The following is a 21,885-nucleotide window of genomic DNA, read 5'->3' on the forward strand; positions in this document are numbered from 1 at the left end:
TTTAGGTGGGAAGAGGAACGCTCACGAGAGCTCCAATCCAAGAATTATACGACCCGACGTTTGAGTCTGTGGCCAACTTAGATGACTTGCAGCGCTCCTGGGAGACATTAAAGAATGTGGTATGTGAATTATACAAGATGTCATCTTCGTAGCTTATTGATTGTGTTTCAGGATTAGCACTTTTACATTACCCGATTGGTCTTCTAACAGATCAGCGAGAAGCAGAGGTCTCTGTATGAAGCTCTGGAAAAGCAGCAGCATTACCAGGGTTCACTCCAGTCAATCTCCTCTAAAATGGAGGCTCTGGAAGCCAAACTGAGTGAGCCTCTGGAGGCGGATAAAAGCCCAGATAGCCACGTTAGAGCACATGAGGTGAGTCATTACAGCACAGTAAAAGAGTGGAAAAGTTTTGATGGAAAGAGAGCTTTTACATTGACAGCATAGACTTCATATAAAGATGGGCGACACATCTCCACTTCCTCCCACTGTACAAAAATAAAGCTAAAATATCCAGGATGCAGGCGCTGCCATTTTGCGCTAATGACATCATTTGGAGCCAGAGTTTGTGCATTGGCAATCAAGGAGTAGAGCCGTGGTATCTAGTTCCTGCCTATACACTTGCCCCACCTATTCACAAGCAGCACCATTGATTTCAAGCACACCGATTGACACACACAGCTGTTAACATGAGGTTATGGTATTAAATCACTAATTAAAACCAAACTTGAGAATGAACGAAACGAAATGAAAGAAAAATGAACACTTAAACTTACTTAAACTACCTAAAATGTCAGAAACCATCTTTGGGAAACATTTTTTGAACATGTATAGTACTTGATCTTTTAGTTTGGCCCATGTCCCGTCTGCTAACATGCAGGGGGCAAGTTTAAGACCTGTATTGCAGCCAGCCATCAGGGGGCGATCAAGATGTTTTGGCTTCACGTTCAGGAAGCTGTCATGTCATCCATCTCTATTACACAGTCACTGATTGACAGGGTAGGGAGATGTCAGACCTTTACAATAAGTGGTATATATACTAATGATATATTTTAGACCTCTCTTGTCACTTTGTTCACACAGCTTACAGTAAAATATCCTTTGTCTCAATGTTACATCACTGTTCCACCAGCTCTAACAAATTATTTTAGCTAGCTAGATTGCTCAGTCTCTAATATCAAAATTTGGTAGTTGATGTGCCATATCTACATGTGTGCATATCTACCTATCTACATACTGCATATCAAAAAGATAATTATTCCCTTTGACCAACACAGAAATGTAAATAGTCAGTAAATATGCCGCATGCAGCCTCTATAACAATGCTCTATCATTCCAGGGTCTGATAAAAGAAATTCAGAATGTGCAGGAGGAAATTGACAGGCTGCAGATGAGCTTCACTGAGGACCTGGCCTCTGATGCTGTGGACTCAGACATGGCCGACCAGCTGGCCATGCACTCGTCCCTCGCTGTTCTAGCTGAGAGGATGGCCACCATCCACATGAAGGCCTCGGGGAAACAGCAGCTATTGGAGGTAGTTTTTGTGAAGATCATTGCTACAAAGAGTAGCTAACATTTGCACTTTATTGATATATGACATTTTATCACTGTATTGTTAAGTTCATAGATTGATGTGATGAGTAAAACGTGATATTCTCTGCCACAGGAACGCATAAGTGACCGTCTGGAGGGTCAACAGCAGGGACAGGCCATACAGCGCTATCTCAACCAGGCAGATGAGCTGGACCTGTGGCTGACCAGAATGCGCAGCACTGTAACCTTCATCCTTGAACCTAAACCTGTAGAGGAGAGTGATATGGAGGATCAGCTTGCTGAATGTCAGGTAAGAGCTCCCCCTGCTGTTCATTCAGAGCAATGGCTGCAAACATGTTAATTGGAATTATTATGTGAATACATATATGAATATTAATATGAGGTTACTTTATATAATTGATATGCATGTCATAGCAAATTGTCAGACACTGATTTCTAGGTGTTCAAATATCTGTCTTCAAATATGCCAGTAGATTATTTACACCTGTCTTATACTTCAGTATTTTTTTGCCTTGTCACATATGAATCATCCCAGAGGGGCAGGAAGCTCTCAGTGGGTAAACAAGAGCTTTACAGGAGTTAGAGGGGCATTCAGATGGCTGGGCTCCTAAGCTACTGTTGCACTAGTCTTAAGCAGATTATGCAGATGTCTCTGTTTGACAGGGCCTGTTAGCAGAGTAGGGCTGAGTAGTCAGGGGTTGTGGCTTTCAGACGATTAATAGATCCCACTGCCGGGATTGGTGTTGGTGATAAAGCTGCTAGAATATCCAAGTAGGTGAATCCTAGAGATCGGGGAGGGAGGGAGTTACTCTGCCTTAGAAAGACCTGCTGAAGCTATCGATAGCAGAGTAGTGGCAATGCTATTAGAAAACAAATGTATCTTCACACTTTGGAGCAACGTTCACTAATGGGCATCATTAACTGGTCTGGACTTATAATGGTGGTTGGCACACGAGAGTTGCTTTTAAATTTGCGCATGAGCACGTATGCTGCAAAGCATGGAGCGTGAAGGATTAGTGGTAATATGTTGCACAGGAGGCGAGGCTGGAGAGGTGGGCCAAGGATGAGAGCAGAGGGAGAGCTCTCCCTGTCCTGTGGCTGGGGAACGCTGCTGGTGTAGGGGGGTTCAGCCAGACCGTGGCCCCCTGTTTGTCTGGAGGGTCTGTTGTGTAGAGAGAGAGAGGAGCTGCTGTCAGTGGTGAGACACCATGTTTGAGCTGGCCTCTCTCCTCCTGCTGCTGCAGAACATGCTGCTGGAGATTGAAGAGAAGGTGCTGGCCCTGTCGGAGCTGTCCATGCACAGTGAGAACCTGCTGCTGGAGGGCCGGACGGAGAACAGAGAGGAGGCCGAGCTGTTGGCCAGGAAGCTATGCATGTTGAAGGGCAGCCTGTTGGAGCTGCAGAGGATGCTACAAGACAAGCAGAGTAACATCCAGGTGAGCTACATGCTGACATACAGCTACGTGTGTGCATGTGTTGCTGGACTCACAATATCACGTGATACTGGGCTCAGTCCCCACTATGGGTATTTTCCAACATCACGTGATATTTTCTTTCTAACTACACCATAAAGAACATTTATGGACTTTGACTTGCACCACCATATTAATGAGAGCATTATGATACAGTAGGCTGACCTGACCCAAGTTTCTAGTCCATTTGTTAAATATCTACTGGTAAAGCATAACAGAAGATGCAAGACCAGCTAAGAGTATATCAGAAGTTTGTCCTGAATATCTATCTTTCCTCCTTGCTATTTTGTGTTTCTCAGACATTTTATAATACCTTGTCTGGTCCCACAGGGCTCTCTGCAGGAGCAGGAGGACAGTGAATCAGACTCCAGCCTCTCTCAGAGTCCTAGTGTGCAGGACTGGCTGGCCCAGGCCCGGACCACACGTTCCCAACAACACCAGGACAGTCTGCAGAGACAGAGGGTACATTGTCACTCACATACTTTTTGGTTTTCCGGTTTTAGCACTCAATCTTCATGGCAATACAGTGGACTGCCCAAGGTCACTGATAACATCGAAATATCCTTCCTAAATGATTTGTTGTGGCCACAGTAATTCAGCTGTGTTAAAACTGTTCTTGAAATGTCTGCATTATATCATACAGAATCCAATTTAACGTTTTTACATGTTTGCTTTGTAGGAACTGGAGGAACAGCTTGCAGAACAGAAAAAGTTGCTTCAGTCAGTTGCTAGCAGAGGAGAAGAGATCCTCATTCAGCAGGCCTCACCCAGCAGTGCCAGGTATTTTACACACAGCTACATTTCCAATCAAATAGTAAGATGTTAACATGTGTAATGATTTCTGTGGCAGCCTATAAATTAAACATGAATTAATTCATGGTTCTGTCACTGTGCAGTACAACAGAGCCATTTTCCCCAGCAGCTTTGGTTGAGAGGGAATCTCAGGCTGCTCGAGAGCAGATGAGGCAGAAATGGGAGAGCCTGAGACTCGAGCTCAAAACTAAACTGCAGCTGCTGCAGAAAACCCTCGAGCAAGACCACAAACAGCCGGTACAAACCCTGTTGGGTTATTTTTAGCATAAAGTAGCAGTAGAAATAAAGTACATTGATATTGTTCCTGATGTTATCAAATTTTAAAGCCAGGGAGCTTTTTTTTTCCAGGTATACTCCAGAGCTTCTCGTGTGACGACAGCTGGATCACTGTTCAAAGGAGACACACAGACAGACAAATCCTCCCTGAATACTCTGTATGACACCTTCAGACAAACAATAGAGGACATGACCACTCAGGTATGTCTGTTACATTATTGTACATTTGAATCAGTTTCATTGTTCTACATGTGTCAACTGGAATTTGCAACACTCGTGTGTGTACATAGCCTGGTGGCGGTGAGGCACAGGTGGCGCAGATGGAACAGCAGCTCTACACAGCTGTGTCATCCACCTCCTCCTGGCTGGATGGTGTGGAGAACAACGTCTTCTCTGGCTCAGTGCTGCTGGCTGAAAACGCAGAGACCCAGCTGCAAAAGCAGGAGGTACAATTAGACGTATTTATGTAGCTTTTTTATTTATTGTAGAGGGTTTTAAATAGCAGATCACATGAGTCTGGTGATACCTATGACCTAGGAATTGTTACATTTTGATGGGTAATAGCAGTAAATATGGGATCACTGGGATTCAAAACTGATGATCAAAGTTGCAGTTTGTCTACTCTTTAGATGAAGTCTTTTATCTTTGCAGTTAATATTTCTTAAAATTTTCCTGAACTGTCTTTTCTATTTCCTCCAGACCCTTGAGAACGATGTGAGGCACGTCACAGAGGAGGTGAAGCTCAGCCAGGCTCTGCTAGCTGGGTCTTCAGGAATGAGACAAGAGGACCGATCGCTGCTGGAGGACAATCTTGACTGCCTGAAAGAGAGATTAGGAGCTTTGGGTTGCGCTCTGGGGCAACGCTGTGACCAGATGAGGGCTAGAACACATGAGCTCACAGCCTACCAGGTTTGTTTGATATTTTTTTGTTTTTCAAGGGACTTTCATGTTTTTTTTTCCTTGATGAAAGTCCATTATAAAACCAAAACACCGGCTATTATAGTCAGATTTGCAGAGCTAATAACTGTTGAGGAAATGTTTCTTTCTATTCGACAAAGGTGCAGTTTAGTGTTAATGATTCAGTAAATTTTTTGTCACATTCAGTGAATATCTCCTCATGGTCAACTAGCTGTCAGTTCTGTGTGTGCTGGTGGTCATACACAGCCCTGGCTCTGTAAATGTGAAACAAATAAAATGGCTCAGACTGAGCCACACAACATGACTCTAGCCAATCAGCAACAGGGGCCATTCATGCTTGTGCACAGGACAGGGGAAAGGCAAGGTTTGTATAAAGAGAAAGGCAGTGGGAGCGAGAGGGACGGTAAATCTGGCACATGCTATTGTGCTGCACTCCACAGCACATTGTCAAGAAGAGAGATGGCTGCAGCCAAAAAGGAGAAAATGTCTGCCTCTTCCTCTGCTCCTGCCAGCTCATCTTCTTCCTCCAAGTCCTCGCCCATGAGGAACGGAGTTATACAATAATAGTATGGAAGCGAAAATAACACTGGAGTTATTACCTTGCCAATTTGGTATAAAAATATTTTACCTGTGACAGACCTCTCCTACTTTCCCTTGGAATTATACATCACTGCCTGTGTAAGATTACTCATTGAGACTAACTTACCCTTAGCAGCAGCAGACAAACCGGATTCCGCCCAATGACTGTATTTTAAGATTGGTGACATGTCTCCACTTCCTCCCACTCTACTAAAATGAAGCCAAAATATCCCGGATGCAGGCAGCGCCATCTTGCACTGGTGACGTCATTTGGAGCCAGAGACTGGACGGAAGTGGAGCTGCAGTATCGAGTTTCCGCCCACGTCCCACCTGACCCAATCGAAACCCACTGATCACTTCATATAGCATCAGATAACCAAGTAAAACCAAAAAAAAAAGCAGCATGATAACAACTTCCTGAAGTAACAGAAACCATTTATTTGATGTGTAGTGTACAGGATTCTTTAGCTCAGCCCATGTCCCATCTGCTAACATAGAGGGGTGTGGTTTACGACCTATACCACAGCCAGCCACCAGGGGGCGATTGAGATGTTTTCACCTCAGTTTTTGGGAGCTCTTATGCCGTCCGTCTTAATACGCAGTCTTTGATTCTGCGATATTGCCATATTGCTCTTTTGGTCAGCTTGCCCAGTTGTTAAGTATCTTTGTCATCCATGAATTTGGGGGGGCGGAGCTTCTCAAGGAGCACTGAGAGGAGGGGTGCATTTGTTGGGGTGTTGAATTTAAATATCAACAGTCTTTCTCCAGAATCACTGACTCCACCTTTAACTTATCACAATTGCAAAACATACGTACATGGAACTGTCTGCATAGGCATATATGTATAGTATTATGCTTATCATAACTCAATACACCTTAATATAAATGTTCTATAAATAATTTTTTTTCCTAACACAGACTGAGCTGCAGCTTCTCCAAACTGCTTTAATTGAGACCAAGTGCCAGATCCTACAGGCCTTAGCTGGAGCCATGGACAGACCAGCCTCTAAACAACTGGAGGTGATGCAAGCTTTGGCATAGACATGCACACACACACACCGCTTATCTCCCATCAAAACTCACAGAAAACAAAAAATGATTGTGAGTGTCATTTATCTCAGGTTATTGCCAGTGCAGAGGAGAGCCTGAAAGACTTTGAACAGAGGATTACAGAGCTCAAAACCAGAGGAGCATCACTACAGGCGGATCAGATATCAACAAACAAAATACTTAAACTCCAGGTGATGTACATGACTGACAGCTCTCACTGTTCAGTCTGAAAACCATGCAGTTAAAGCTGCTCATTATAGGTTTTACTTATTTAAATTCTTTGTGTGTGTTCGCAGGATTCCTATGAGGAGCTGGTGATGACGGTGGGTTCCCGGCGCAGTGGGCTGAACCAGAACATGGCTCTGAAGGAGCAGTACGAGCGTGCTCTGCAGGACCTGACCGACCTGGTGGACACAGCTAAAGACAAGATGGCTGCCGATCAGAGGATTGTTGCCAGCTCTGTGGAGGAGGTCCAGAATCACCTGGACAAACATAAGGTTTGGTCGACATAGGAGCTCTGTTCAGCTAGAAAGGCTTAATGAATATTTATCAGCAACAGTGTGAAACATTAACACAAAGCTTGTAATGCTGGAGAAACACTACTGAGAGGAAAATAACTGATATGTCTGATTCTGTGTTATAGGAGTTCTTTCAGGGTCTGGAGTCCCATATGATTCTAACAGAAACATACTTCAGAAAAATCAGTGCTCTGATGCTTCCTAAAGAGAGTCAGGCCCTGGAGGAGACGCTGGCTGAGGCTCAGAGCGTCCTCAAACAGGCACACAGTAAAGGAGTTGAGCTGGAGTGTATCCTGGAGGTGAGAGAGGAAATTATATTTGTGTTAAACATCAGTTTTCTTTAGAAAGCATGCCCATATAATCATAGGAAATCCTACTGTGCCATTATTTGATATGCATTTTTTTCTGGCTTGGACAAGATACGAAAAATGATGTTGGTCCAAAGGGATTTTTTAATGCAAAATTGGGGGAATTGTTTAAGTATGTCGTTAATATATGTGTCTTACTTCACAGGAATATATATTTCTGAATTGAGAAGTGTACAATTACACACCATGCATGAAAAGCTTATTTTCCTCCATGATAGGAGAGCACAGCAGTTGCTATGGTGTTACAGTGGTCCTCATCTAAGGTTTACTTGTCAGCTGTTTTAATGATGTTGAATGTTCCATGTATATTTTTTTCAGACTTGGTGCCGTTTGGTGCAGGATTACCAGAGTCTGAACCGCCAGCTGGAGGCAGTTGAAGGAAATATCCCAACTGTTGGCCTGGTGGAAGAGACTGAAGAAAGACTCATGGACAGAATCTCATTGTATCAGGTACAAAATGACATCACTGCAAATTTTGTTTTACTCTAGGGGCATTTCCTTTAATTTTATTTGATTTCTGGCACTCACTCACCTATCTTCACCTTGCTACAGTGCCACTTCTCTAAGATTTTGTTGTCTGCATGCACCTCTTCTATTCTCTCTAAAGGGTCTGAAAGGGAGGCTGACAGAGTACCAGCACAAGCTCCACCAGGTTCTGGATGAGGGCAAAAATCTCTTGCTGTCAGTGTGCTGCCCCGCACTGGAGAACCAACTCGCGCTGCTGGGGGAGCACTGGCTCAACAACACCAGCAAGGTCAACAAGGAACTACAGCGCCTGGAGGCCATCCTGAAACACTGGACCAGGTCAGAAACAGATCAGAATTAAAGCTTTATTTTAAGCATTAAATACAATAAAAATGTTATCTTTAAGAAGAGTCTTTAAGATGGGGAACATTTTTTAAAAGTCTTAAGCAGACACACTGTACATGTGATTTTTTGAACTCAGTTACATGACTTTGTTCTATGATTGAATTGTTTACCTCCAGGTATCAGAGGGAGTGTGCTGAGCTTAGTGAATGGCTGCAGTCGGCTTTGGAGCGTTTGGAGTTTTGGAATACGCAGGCGGTGTTAGTGTCACAGGAGCTGGAAACTGTCAGAGACCATCTCTCTGCTTTCCTTGTGAGGCCACAGCTTTTATTGTTTTTAAATTTTTTTTTTTTCTTATTTTGTATCTGTATTGATCTATAGATTCAGGCTCTTTACCAGCAACAGTGCTGCAACTAATATGATGAGAAAGAAATGAACGACAAATGTAAGAATGAAAAAGTGAATTAGAAAAAAACTGAAAATATGAAGTTATATAAATAAAATAATAAATATATAAATTTAAAGATATGTAAATATAAAGATAATTTAATAAACTAATATATTAGTCAATTTAAAAACATGTAAATATAAAATAAATTAAACTAAATATAAAATTAATGAAAATAAATAAGTACATTTAAAAGAAGAGTGGGAATTTAAAGATAAATTAATAATAGAATAAATAATAAATTTAAAAATGTATGAATATAAGCAAAGTAAAATAATAAATAATTGTTGAAATAGAAAGACAAATAAAATAAAAAAGAGTAATTATAAGCATTTTCATTTATTTTCGCATATATTTGTTAAGTTTTTTCTGGAAATATTTATATATTTTTTTAAAATATTGATTTGTATTTAGTTTTCACATATAAATTACTCTATTTTTTCAGTTTTTCTTTTTTTTACTTATTTGTTTATATCCCTTTATTTTAATGACTCCATATATTAGAGCTTCACTTTACTGTAAAATATTGGTAGCTAGTGTGAGTTGTATTTCCTAAAATTATAATAGTGATAGTATTAGCAGTCATGGATGTAGTAGTGAAAATCTTGCTGTGTCATTTGGAAAAGGCATCGTATATAATATCATTAAATATACTTTTGATTGTGTACCGGCTGTTGATTCCTGTTACTGTCTATCTTAGGAGTTCTCAAAGGAAGTTGAGGGCAAGTCCAGTCTGAAGAGCTCAGTAGTAACCGAGGGCAACCAGCTGCTGCGTCTGAAGAAAGTTGACACGGTGGTGCTGCGGACTGACCTGGCACGCATTGACTCTCAGTGGACTGAGCTGCTGACACGCATCCCAGTGGTCCAGGAGAAGCTGCATCAGGTATTGTCACATGCAGTCAGCCTGGACAGGCTTAGCTGCTCCACAGCAAATAGGATTACACCTTTCTGCTGCTTTACCTGTATGCAGAAGTTTTCACACAGGGTTTCCCTCACAGTGGCAACATGTGCATCTTTTCCTGGATGTTTAACATGGTGCTCCAATGGGTTTAACGTTTTCTCAGATCCAAATGGAGAAGTTGGCCTCTCGTCATGCTATTTCTGAGCTTTTTAACTGGATATCATTGATGGAGAATGTCATTGACGAGGATGAAGAGAACCTCAAGAGTGCAGTGGGATCTAATGTGATTCAGGACTACTTGCAAAAATACAAGGTAGAGGACTTCATACAGAATTTTTCAAATTTATGGCACTTTTGATTTTGTTCACAAATTGTATGATGTGAAGCTGTGATGTGAGAGCTACACAAATTTTTATAATTTCATGCATTTCAAGGATGTGAAAGGGCTGTTTAATTTTTTAGGGTTTGCAAAGGTAAAATTATTTTCCAGCAACAGATCAAGCTATTTAATAGCATGTCTGTATGTCTAAAATCTGCATGTTTAAACATAAGCTTAATTTCATGTTTGAGTATTTCTTGTAAGTACTTTTACAAACCTGATTAAGTAATGTTTGATTCTAGTTGTGAATCTCTGACTGCCATTTTAATTGTGACTCCACTGTTGTTTCTTTAAATTCAGGGCTTCAGAGTAGATCTAAGCTGTAAGCAGCTGACTGTGGACTTTGTCAACCAGTCGGTGCTGCAGATCGGTGGTCAGGATGTGGAGAGCAAGCGCAGTGATAAGACAGACTTTGCTGAGCGACTTGGAGCCATGAACCGACGCTGGCAGATCCTACAAGGCCGCATCAATGAGAGGGTGAGGCCAAAGACACTGAAACTGTTAGCCTCTCCAGGCCAGAGGTTACATCCTCTCATTGCCCTAGGTCTCTTGTAAAGTTTAATGAGGATGAATGTGATTATGCTAGATATCACAATAGGTCATTTTATACAGTGATGTCAAGTCCCAAAAAATGGTCTCACTATGATGAAATGGCTAATATGGGAATAACACAATCACACAAGAATACTATAATTACTTAACTTTAGAGAGTTATGTAAGCCCCCTTACCAACAAGCTTGTATGACATGGTACTAATGGATGCATTAGGTCCTTTACTTTCATATGATACTGATATCTTTAGTCTAGTTTTAAAATTCAACCTACTACAGCCTCTGAAAGACAGCAATGTCAGCCAAGCATGCTGGCGTCCTAGCGGAGTGGAAGGTTGATGGTTAATGAAAGAAAAACAGCCATAATCATTCATAGTGCAAAATCGGGGTGTTACAGTTTAATTCGTATAAATATTTTGCAGATCCAGTTCCTGGAGAGCCTTTTGGAGATGTGGCTGGAGTATGAGAGCAGCGTTCAGGCTCTCAAGTCCTGGATGGCAACTCAGGAAGAAAGGTTAAAGAGGAAACATCGGATAGAAGATTTAACATCTGTGCAAAATGCTCTCAAAGACTGTCAGGTAGGCTGCACCTACTACTTTCTCAAAACATGTTAGACTCTACATACTGTTATTATCACACCCTTTTTAAGTCACTGTCTTTTATGCTTCCAAGCTGGCAACAGCTGTAGCCAGAGGCATCATGTTTTCAAGTTGGCCATCTGTCACATTCTCATGACCATGATATCTTAAAACGCGTTAAATGTCCAGTGTGCGGGATTTAGGGGCATCTTTTGGCAGAAATGGTGTAGGATATTCAAAAATATGTTTTAATTAGTTTATAATCCCCTGCAAAAAAAAGAATTGTTATGTTTTTTATTACATTAGAATGAGCTGTTTATATCTACATATGGAGCTGGTCCTCTCCCTCGGAATCCGTCATGTTGTTCTACAGTAGCCCAGAACGGACAAATCAAACACTGGCTCTGGGTAGGACCGCTTGCGTTTTCAAGTTGGCCGTCATAGTTCTACACACTTTGCACAGGGGAGAAGTTTCAATTCTGCAACTTTATCACTAAATGCAACCAAATCCTGCACACTGGACCTTTCAGGGAACTTCCTCAAATTTGACACAATTTCACTTGAACTCAAGTATAAACTGATTAGATTTTGTGGTCAAAGGTCAAGGTCAGTGTGACCTCACAAAACATGTTTTAGGCCATAAGTCAAGGATTCATACACTAATTTTTCACAAAAGCATGGTAGGATAAAATAATGAAGTGATGACATTTTATATCCAAAAGATTAAAGGTCACAGGTCACAGGTTCACTGTGACATCATAATGTTTTTTTGCTATTATTCACCACCACATCTCAGGAACAGAGGGAGAGGCATTTGGTCAGATTCTGAATTATCAAATAAAACACTAATCTTGGGTGCCCACAGTTGGGTGAAACTGTGCTGATTGTAAAGATCTTCTGTGTGTCTTCTGAAGATGTGTGTAAATTCTAATTCTAGTTTATCATGTGAAAACTTTTAGGAAATGGAGGAGTTGGTGAAAGACAAAGAGAAAGAACTAGAGCGGGTGGAGGAGCAGGGCTGTGCCCTTGTCCAGAACAAGACTGATGAGGCCTGTGCTATTGTCATGGAGACACTCCAGGGTGTCAATCACACCTGGGCTAACCTGGACCACTTGGTAAGTTCCCCTGTTCTCTTTCCGCTCTGATTTTTCATGTAGTACATTGGTTACATCTCTCTATTCTGCACTGGTCTGCTCTTTCTTGTCCTGTTCTGTTCTGTTCCAGCCTGAACTTTACAATTTACTGAATGTCACTTTGTGTGTTTTATTTCACCTTTAACAGATAGGGCAACTAAAAATCAGCCTGAAGTCAGTGCTGGATCAGTGGAGTCTATACAAGCGGGCTTCAGAAGAGATCAATGGCTACTTGATGGAGGGACGGTACTCTGTGTCTCGCTTCCGCCTCCTCACAGGCTCCCTGGAGGCTGTTCAGCTGCAGGTGCAAAGTCTGCAGGTATGTTAGAATGAAGAGGTTTTTTTAATAATTACTCTACATGTAAGCTTGCCTGTAGTCATCCAGACACATTTGTTTACATAGACTGCATCAGTATGTGTTTCTGAAATCTTGCGATGAAGTTGATGTATATATTTTTCACCAGAGGAATGTTTCTAAATTTGCTCTTGTACATGATTTATTCTTGTGGCTGAACTAAGCAACATTTTTGTATTTGTCTGTCATCTGCGAAGGATTTGCAACAGGAACTGGAGAAACAGGAGAGCAGTCTGAGAAAGTTTGGCGCTGTGACACACCAGCTGCTGAGGGAGTGTCACCCTTCAGTGTCAGATTCTCTCAACAATGCGCTTAAGGACGTCAATGCAAGGTTATTTTAATATTTTGCTTGTTCAAAGGATATTAAACATACATTCGTATATTGAGTAAAACCATAGACATTTTAGCTCTCAAGGCACCAGCTCTAACAACAATGTTGAGGTGCAGCCAATTTTTTAAATTCTTTTCATCATCCCTCATATTGATCCTGATCATATTTTCACCCAGATGGACCGGCTTACTAGAGGAGATTGCGGAGCGTCTGAGAAGCAGCAAAGCCCTGCTTCAGCTGTGGCAGCGCTACAAGGAGCTTTACGAGCAGAGCTGCAGCAGCATCCAGCAGCAGGAGGAAAAGGCCGACCAGCTCCTCAAGCTTGCTTGCAGCAAGGACATCGCTGACGAAGAAGTGTCCGACTGGATCCGAGAATGCAGCGTAAGTGAATGTTTAAATAATGTTAAATACTTGAATCAGCAAAGATACTCGATTCTAAATTTCAGGTGTGCTTTGCCTCAGGAGGCGCTCCGGTCCCAAGCTCCAGTGCAGGCCTCCCTGCAGGTTCTCCAGCAACTGGGAGATCAGCTGAAACAGCAGGTGGACACATCAGCAGCATCTGCCATCCAGTCCGATCACCTGTCTCTCACCCAGCGGCTGGCTTCTGTGGAACAGGCCCTTAGCAGACAGCTCACCACACTGCAGGTGAAGAAAAGGCTTTGTAACTTATAGTTTTGAGTCCCAAGTTGTCCATTTATGTAGTTCAAATCATGAGTTTTACACTTGGATGGATTGCTGACATTTCTCTTCCACACCAGACTGGAGTCCAGGACTATGAAACCTTTAATGATCAGCTGGATTCACTGGGGGGCTGGATAGTTGAAGCTGAGGAGGCTCTGAAAGTGCAAGATCCCAACGGCTCCACCGACCCGACGATCATACAGGACCGCATGGAGGAGCTTAAGGTTTGTTTTTTTTATTGTTTTCCTTTAAGAAACAATTTTACTGTTGTTCTGAAATTAAGAAATTCAACATATCTCTCTTGTCCTCTGCAGAGGCTCATGCTGAAATTCAGCAGTATGGCTCCTGAACTGGAGCGACTTAATGAGCTTGGTTATCGGCTCCCTCTCAACGATTCAGAGATCAAACGCATGCAGAACCTCAACAGGAGCTGGACAACAGCCTCAGGACAGACCACAGAGAGATTCAGGTGTGACACATTAAAGAAAAGGTCAAAGAAAAACATTTCATTTCCGAGGCTGATATCCATTTCAGTACAGTTTCAAGACACTGTACAGAGGCTTAACTGTAAATTTATTGAATTAGTGAATAAAAGAAGGACTGACTGGCACAAATAACATCAAAAACAAATGTACAGCAAAGGCCACTGTCCCATGTGACTGAGATGGAATGGGTGGGTATCAAAATGACACGTTTTAATCAACTCAATTGGGTCTTTGGTTCTTTGCAGCAAACTCCAGTCCTTCCTGCTGCAGCAGCAGACCTTCCTGGAGAAGTGTGAGACATGGATGGAGTTCTTGGTCCAAACAGAAGAGAATCTGGCAGTGGAGATATCTGGGAACTACCAGAGTTTGATGGAGCAGCAAAAAGCTCATGAGGTTAGAGTCCCTTTGAAGTGAAACTCTCTGAAGCAGCTGCTTTTGTAATTTATTAATCATTAATCAACCATTTGTTGTCTTCAAGTTATTCCAAGCTGAGATGTTCAGTCGGCAGCAGATCCTCCACTCTATCATCAGTGATGGACAGCGGATGTTAGAGCAGGGTCAGGTGGATGACAGGTAAAGATCTGTTACTTCAATATTTATACAATATTACTCTGCATAGAAGATTGGCAGACTTAGTTAATTCATTGCTTTTTGTTTGCCACCGAAAAATCTGTTAACAAAACTACTTTTCTCTCCTGCAGAGATGAGTTCAATCTGAAGTTGGCTCTGCTGAGTAACCAGTGGCAGGGCGTAGTGCGGCGTGCTCAACAGAGGCGGGGCATCATCGATGGTCTGATCCGCCAGTGGCAGCGCTACAGAGAAATGGTGGAGAAGCTGCGCAAATGGCTGGTGGAGATTTCCCACCCTGCAGAGGCCCTTCAGGCAGGGACTACAGTGCCTCTGCAACAAGCCCGCTCCATGCTGGATGCTGTCCAGGTATATAATGGAAAGTCTTATCTCAGATTTATGCAGATGGTGCTGGACAGAGCAACACATATTTTGTGTTTAGTCTTCCCACAAATCTCTCCAGAACAGGCATATTTGTTTGTCAGGGTGACTAAGATGTAGTATGCTGTGGATTCTGGCAAAAATCCTCTCAGATCAAAATCGTGATAAATGAAGAGAGAAGAAACGTACTTGGAAAATTATGAGCTGCAGCAGGGACTGGGACAGACTGGTTGCAAAGGGGGCTTAAAAATCAATAGTATTTCATTTTTCTTGACATGATAAACCTATATGATACTCCAAAGACCTAACTGTCAGAACTGTTTACATATGTCAGATGGCAGGAGGTTTGACAGGCATGTGTGATTGTGCTCTCTGGTTCAGCTGAAGGAAAAGGTGCTGCAGCGTCAGCAGGGCAGCTACATCCTGACAGTGGAGGCTGGCAGACAACTGCTCCTGTCAGCTGATAGCCGGGCGGAGGTGGCCCTGCAGGCAGAGCTTACTGACATCCAGGAGCGATGGAAACATGCCAGCATCTGCCTGGACGATCAGAAGAAAGAGCTTGCCACCTTGTTAAAGGTAAACCAGGCAAATTGCCAGCAGCTGGTGGAGCACAGGGAACATGAGGGGGAGGTCGAAGAGATACTATAAATGTTTTTGCTTTGTAGTAAGTTTGTGTGCTGCTAACTGTTTAACTCTAAGTTATGTAGCACTCATGCAGTTGAAACCATTGTTTGTGTCGCACAGGACTGGGAGAGGTGCGAGAGGGGTATTGGTGGATCACTGGAGAAACTACGAGCCTTCAAACGGCAGCTTTCCCAGCCTCTTCCTGATCACCACGAGGATCTGCAAGCTGAGCAGATGCGCTGCAAGGTAACAACCTCAGTCATTTGATTAGGCTGAAATGTTATACCATGGAAACTTTCCATAAGAATAACACAAGGCTAAAATTCAATATCATTTGGGGAGCTTGACCCAAACATGTAGAATCAGTGCGGAGATATTTGAATAAGTTGAGCAGACTTTGTAATAAACTTAATTGAATGTTGAATGTCTTCATAATACTACTTTTTTTCAATAACAGGACCTGGAGAACACATTTGATGGCTGGTCGGGCGATCTGGCCCATCTGACTGTGCTGCGAGAGTCCCTGTCTTGCTACATCAGTGCTGAGGACCTGTCTGTTCTGCAGGAGAGGATTGAGCTGCTGCATCGACAATGGGACGAAATTTGCCACCAGGTACACTTCACCACACAGCATTTGTGCATAGTGTATTTTCTGAATATACTGTATACTGGGCATCTGATCAACTACAGGAGTGTTATTCAAACAGAATAGACTGGTCTTGTCTCTGCAGTTCCTTGAAATACCACATGGTGGTGCTGGTGTCAAACAAATCATAAGACTGTTATACTTTGGTTCTAACAACATCAAATACAGCCGACCATTACACGCATGAAAGACAGAATATTTACATAACAAAAGAGTTTTAGAAATGCAACTTAATCTTACTGAACGAGAATGTTTACACAGACTATTTTTAATTCATAATATAACAAGGAGCTAGAACAAGTTTAGAATTAAAAAAAAAAGGTTCTTCCTCTTTGTTTTTCTCTCACATTGATTTGCACAGATCTTAATAAGGATGTAAGCTATGAAAACACTCACTGTTACCCAGATTAATTAAGTGCAACTCAAAATGGCATTTCACTACATTTTTTAAAGGAACTTTCCTGTCTAGAGCAGTTCCTGTGCCGTGCAAACGTAAACCTCAAGGTCATAGTTGCATCCTGTGTAGAGTAGATAAAATACGCATACAGGAAACACACAGAGGCACATGCTCGCTTGCTCGATGCAAATGATTCAGTCACGGTGCAGTGATCTTTTAAACACTGCTTCCGTTTGAGACTTTTTGACATGAATGCACTTTTGTTACAGTTTAACATGCGGTAGTTATTTGTTTTTAACCATTCTGTACAGTAATGCACTGAACTGAATATATGTCGCTGTGCCTCTGCAGCTGTCACTGCGCCGGCAGCAGGTGAGCGAGAAGCTGAATGAGTGGACCGTGTTCAGCGAGAAGTACAAGGAGCTCTGCGAGTGGCTCACCAACATGGAGAGCAAGGTCTCGCAAAATGGAGACATCAGCATTGAGGAGATGATCGAGAAGCTCCGCAAGGTAAGAAGAAACATCTCAGACGAATCTAACATTTCCTCCTTGTGCAAAGTTTGGCATCATGACAGTTAGTTTTTCTAGAAATGCAAAACTTGCTCATTATTTTCTTTATGACCTGTTTAAACAACTTCTAGAGATCCATCTGTTATTGATCCTTGTTCTATCTGTTGCCTATCTGTTATCCTTTCCAATCAAACTTTTTAAGTTTCCCTTACACTCCCTTACTGGTTGTGTTGCATTGTCTCTCAGGACTACCAGGAGGAGATCACTGTGGCTGAGGAGAACAAGCTGCAGCTGCACCAGCTGGGAGAGCGCCTGGCTAGAGCCAGTCACAAGAGCAAAGCAGCTGAAATCGAACAAAAACTCAACAAAGTTAGTGACCGCTGGCAGCACCTCCTGGATCTAATCGGAGCCAGGTGAAATGACACACACTCACACTTGAAGTAGCTTTAATAGTGCTGTAATTTGTTTGCAGAATAAGACATAGCACTATTACTGTTTTCATCCCTTGTTAGAGACTCTTGCATTGCACTGACAGAGTTGAATCAATTATGTTAATAGAGTGAAGAAGCTGAGGGAAACTCTGGTGGCCGTGCAGCAGCTGGATAAGAACATGAGCAGCCTTCGGTCCTGGCTGGCCCACATCGAGACAGAGCTGTCCAAACCCATCGCTTATGACTGCTGTGATTTCCAGGAGATTCAGAGGAAGCTCGATTTACAGCAGGTAACATAATGTACACTACAGTGCATAAAATGTGCACAATACAACATTTTTAGATAGATTTCATTATATTATCCTCTCTCTCTCCCTCGTTGTGTATCACTCTCTTACTATTGCACACACTTACTCCCTGTCTCTCTTTTACTCACCACTCAGGAGCTCCAGCGTGACATAGAGAAGCACAGTACAGGAGTGGCATCTGTACTGAACCTGTGTGAGGTGCTTCTGCACGACTGTGACGCCTGCGCCACCGATGCAGAGTGCGACTCCATCCAGCAGGCGACTCGTAGCCTTGATCGCCGCTGGAGGAGCATCTGTGCCTTGTCTATGGAGAGGAGACTCAAGTAAGATGTCAGATGTTAGATGAAAACAAAAAGAGAGAGAGTAGTATGGATGGAAAAAAGGTCATTGTCAAGTATACTTACCACATTTTCACTAATATCTCCCCCCTAGGATTGAGGAGACGTGGCGTTTGTGGCAGAAATTCCTAGACGACTTTGCACGATTTGAGGAGTGGCTGGCCACTTCAGAAAAGACTGCTGCTCTGCCCAACTCCTCTGGTGTGTTGTACACCGTAGCCAAGGAGGAACTTAAGAAATTTGAGGTATTGCAAAAGTATTCCGTGTAAACATTTTAAAAACTGAAACAGGACACATGACATTTTTGTGACCCAGTGGGATGGTGCTGTTGATTAGCACTACACTAATATAATTATGTGTTCTTGTAGGCCTTCCAGAGGCAAGTCCATGAAAGCCTAACCCAGCTGGAGTTAATCAATAAGCAATATCGCCGCCTGGCTAGAGAAAACCGCACTGACTCTTCCTGTCGTCTGAGGGAGATGGCTCATGATGCCAATCAGCGATGGGACAACCTGCAGAAGAGGGTGGCATCCATCCTCCGCAGGCTTAAGGTACATATTCATTGTTACATTCATCATGTTGTGTTGATGGTAGCATCTGTGTGACTGACTGAATGACTGATGAAGCTTAGTTTATTCTACATGTTATACTTGCACAATGTACAAGTGTAGTTCATTCTAACAGCAGCATCTCTTTTTGAAACATACAGCACTTTATTAGTCAGAGAGAAGAGTTTGAGACGGCCAGAGACGGCATCTTGGTGTGGCTGACAGAGATGGACCTGCAGCTGACCAACATCGAACACTTCTCTGAGTGTGACATTCAGGCCAAGATCAAACAACTCAGGGTGGGTTTGTCACAGTGGTCCAGACAAACATGGTCTGAAAACTATTTGCAAAGCATGCTTTGGGATTTCTTTCATTTATATTGACTACCAGACACAGTATGTGTGTATATATATTTAGATTTATTGTACCTTTAGACTCTCTGAAGATTTTGGCACTTGAGATTGTCCTTTCTTAGTATAGTGTAGCAGGGCCTAAATATGAATTGAGAAAGAATTTGAAATGTTTAACTCTTGATATATTTGGATTTTTGCACCTTATTTATCTACACATTGTCTTAGGTTTTTATTCTGATATTTGTTATTGTGAAGAGCAGCTAGACTGACTGATATTGCAAGATTACATCGCACAAGTCACACTGAACATTAAAATTATTAAATCAGGAAATTGCCATCTGGGACCGGCTGTCCATTTTGAAATTAAGGCTGTGAAAGAGCCTGGTGTTTAGCCTGAAAACAGAATTAATGAAGATTTGTTTATCTGTGCTCTTCCTCCTCCTCGTCTTGCGTTCCCACAGTCATTCCAACAGGAGATCTCCCTCACTACAGCCAAGATCGAGCACATCTTTCACCAGGGAGAGGCGCTGATAGAGAAGAGTGAACCTCTGGATGCAGCTGTCATCGAGGAGGAACTGGAAGAGCTGCAGCGCTACTGCCAGGAAGTGTTTGGTCGAGTTGAGCGCTATTACAAAAAGCTCATTCGTCTTCCTGTAAGACCTGATTTCATATTTTTATTGATCCATTATTTCATGATCTATTGTGGCTTGATTCCAGGCACTCGAATATTCAGCACAATCTGTACATGTTGTGTCTATGCTTCTTCTTCAGCTTGCAGATGATGATACCGAAGTGTCATTCTCGGACCGCGAGCTGGAGCTGGATGAGCCCGGTGACTTATCCAGCCTTCCATGGGGTGAGCGTTTAGGGGATGGCTTCCTGTCACCTCTGCCCTCCTCTGGCCGCTCAGCCTCACTGGCCGCTCAGCTCCGGACCGAGCGCTCGGGCAGGGACACCCCAGCTAGTGTGGACTCCATTCCCCTCGAGTGGGACCACGACTACGACCTGAGCCGCGGGCTGGAGAGCGCCAGCAGGGCCCTGAGAGAGCAGCAGAGCGAAGAGGGCGACTTCCTCCAGCGGCCTGCCTCAGCATTGTCAGGTTAGTTTCCAAACACACAAAGCATTTTCCTTTATGTTAAAGTGATAACTGAGACTTAAAAGAAACCCCCATTTAGAGCAGTGGTGTATGAGGTACAGCGGATAGATAGATAGATAGATAGATAGATAGATAGATAGATAGATAGATAGATACTTTATTGATCCAGAAGGAAATTCACTAGCAGGTGCTGTTCAGTGTCCAACTTTGACCTTTGAGTTTGCCTACAGGAACTACAGACAGGTGACAGAATAAAGGAAAAACCTGAATACATGACTGGAGAAACATAACAAATTCAGATGGTTCCACATGGGCAGACTGCATGGTACAATTAAGCAATTAACAGTAAATCCTGTTCAGTGACATGTAGAAAAATGCTCAGCAGGCCCTATTAATTTTGGACCGACATGCTAGACAACGCTCTCCACCACCTTTTGCAAAAGTCAAATGAGGGACTATCTTTTGGAAGAACACTGTTCATCCCAAGAAACACTGAACCTTTTCTGGCGGCACATGGCAGCCCAACACCTTACGAAGACACTTAATGTTGTTTTTTACTTTCATTTGTCACCCGTCTGTAAATGTTACCAAGACTATATAACTGGAGGTAACAGGTAGAAAAAGAATATCTTTGAAAAATCACATGTAGCATAAAATTCCAGGCATTATCCAATATGCTATAAAATACGGTTTACTACACTGAGGGATCTGGTTGTTCAGGAACAGTTTGATAACAGACTTTTTCACATGAAACCTCTCTTGACCATACAATGGTGACTTCATACAATAATTCTCCATAATTTGGTGCAGAAAATTAAGACCTGACATGAAAAGATGTAAAAAAAAAACAAAAAAAAAAAACACTTTTCTCATTATTACTTTTTTTTTCCAGAAATAACAAGTTAAATTGATTTCTCAGTTTCCTGTATATATGATTAGGGAGGAGCAATTACTGGTCAATAAATGTCTTCTAGCCTTATGCTTCTTTACTACCAGAAGCTAAACTTAACAATATTACAGTATTACAAATACCCAAAGAACAGTAGTTCTTGAAATAAACTACAGAAAGTTACTATAAAACAATGTTCAACACTTCTGAGCATTTTTTTCTGTCAGCCATAACTGGTCACCACAGAGTGTAAATGTGCAGTTACGCAAAGGTATTAGCCTGACGCCGACAGCTTCATCCTGATTAGTAGATGGTGAGGAATTTGAAAATGGCAGCAACAACTTAACATTGCATAAATACTGACAGCAGCACCATTTGTCCAGGAGCTTATCGATATTTCGGTACCAACTAGTTTGAAACTGGTGCCAATTTAGTATTAGTTCTCGATAACCATTCCTATTTGGGTTTCAGCTGTAGTTTTAACCATGGACCAAGGAGTATTCATATATACTTGGTAATACATGGTTTATTTTAGATGCTGGATGGGTAAGGTTTGTGACACAGCATATTGTCAATGCAGTGTATCTTCCTGTGACCGATAAC

At 42.4% G+C, this 21,885-nt stretch overlaps 1 protein-coding gene across 10 annotated transcripts in view; it reads left to right on the top strand.

Annotated features, from left to right (window-relative positions):
* The window catches only part of syne1b (spectrin repeat containing, nuclear envelope 1b), a 99,179-nt gene that overhangs the window by 68,220 nt on the left and 9,074 nt on the right, over positions 1-21,885 (top strand). For all 10 annotated transcript variants that reach the window (XM_078175209.1, XM_033642703.2, XM_078175215.1 and 7 more), the window contains 44 exons: positions 6-119; positions 211-372; positions 1,337-1,531; positions 1,664-1,840; positions 2,796-2,987; positions 3,354-3,485; positions 3,703-3,803; positions 3,920-4,073; positions 4,185-4,313; positions 4,403-4,558; positions 4,812-5,021; positions 6,528-6,629; positions 6,731-6,850; positions 6,956-7,156; positions 7,303-7,476; positions 7,864-7,995; positions 8,153-8,349; positions 8,532-8,664; positions 9,501-9,683; positions 9,865-10,014; positions 10,381-10,557; positions 11,054-11,209; positions 12,169-12,324; positions 12,491-12,661; positions 12,895-13,028; positions 13,205-13,409; positions 13,491-13,673; positions 13,787-13,933; positions 14,024-14,178; positions 14,440-14,587; positions 14,673-14,767; positions 14,896-15,130; positions 15,524-15,718; positions 15,887-16,012; positions 16,224-16,379; positions 17,161-17,319; positions 17,566-17,732; positions 17,878-18,040; positions 18,194-18,381; positions 18,491-18,641; positions 18,765-18,947; positions 19,106-19,243; positions 19,759-19,950; positions 20,069-20,396. In XM_078175209.1, the coding sequence (XP_078031335.1) occupies positions 6-119; positions 211-372; positions 1,337-1,531; positions 1,664-1,840; positions 2,796-2,987; positions 3,354-3,485; positions 3,703-3,803; positions 3,920-4,073; positions 4,185-4,313; positions 4,403-4,558; positions 4,812-5,021; positions 6,528-6,629; positions 6,731-6,850; positions 6,956-7,156; positions 7,303-7,476; positions 7,864-7,995; positions 8,153-8,349; positions 8,532-8,664; positions 9,501-9,683; positions 9,865-10,014; positions 10,381-10,557; positions 11,054-11,209; positions 12,169-12,324; positions 12,491-12,661; positions 12,895-13,028; positions 13,205-13,409; positions 13,491-13,673; positions 13,787-13,933; positions 14,024-14,178; positions 14,440-14,587; positions 14,673-14,767; positions 14,896-15,130; positions 15,524-15,718; positions 15,887-16,012; positions 16,224-16,379; positions 17,161-17,319; positions 17,566-17,732; positions 17,878-18,040; positions 18,194-18,381; positions 18,491-18,641; positions 18,765-18,947; positions 19,106-19,243; positions 19,759-19,950; positions 20,069-20,396 (7,222 nt within the window). The remainder of the gene's footprint in view (positions 1-5; positions 120-210; positions 373-1,336; positions 1,532-1,663; positions 1,841-2,795; positions 2,988-3,353; positions 3,486-3,702; positions 3,804-3,919; positions 4,074-4,184; positions 4,314-4,402; positions 4,559-4,811; positions 5,022-6,527; positions 6,630-6,730; positions 6,851-6,955; positions 7,157-7,302; positions 7,477-7,863; positions 7,996-8,152; positions 8,350-8,531; positions 8,665-9,500; positions 9,684-9,864; positions 10,015-10,380; positions 10,558-11,053; positions 11,210-12,168; positions 12,325-12,490; positions 12,662-12,894; positions 13,029-13,204; positions 13,410-13,490; positions 13,674-13,786; positions 13,934-14,023; positions 14,179-14,439; positions 14,588-14,672; positions 14,768-14,895; positions 15,131-15,523; positions 15,719-15,886; positions 16,013-16,223; positions 16,380-17,160; positions 17,320-17,565; positions 17,733-17,877; positions 18,041-18,193; positions 18,382-18,490; positions 18,642-18,764; positions 18,948-19,105; positions 19,244-19,758; positions 19,951-20,068; positions 20,397-21,885) is intronic.

Source organism: Epinephelus lanceolatus, chromosome 15 (genome assembly GCF_041903045.1).
Source record: "Epinephelus lanceolatus isolate andai-2023 chromosome 15, ASM4190304v1, whole genome shotgun sequence".
Lineage (NCBI taxonomy): Eukaryota > Metazoa > Chordata > Actinopteri > Perciformes > Serranidae > Epinephelus > Epinephelus lanceolatus.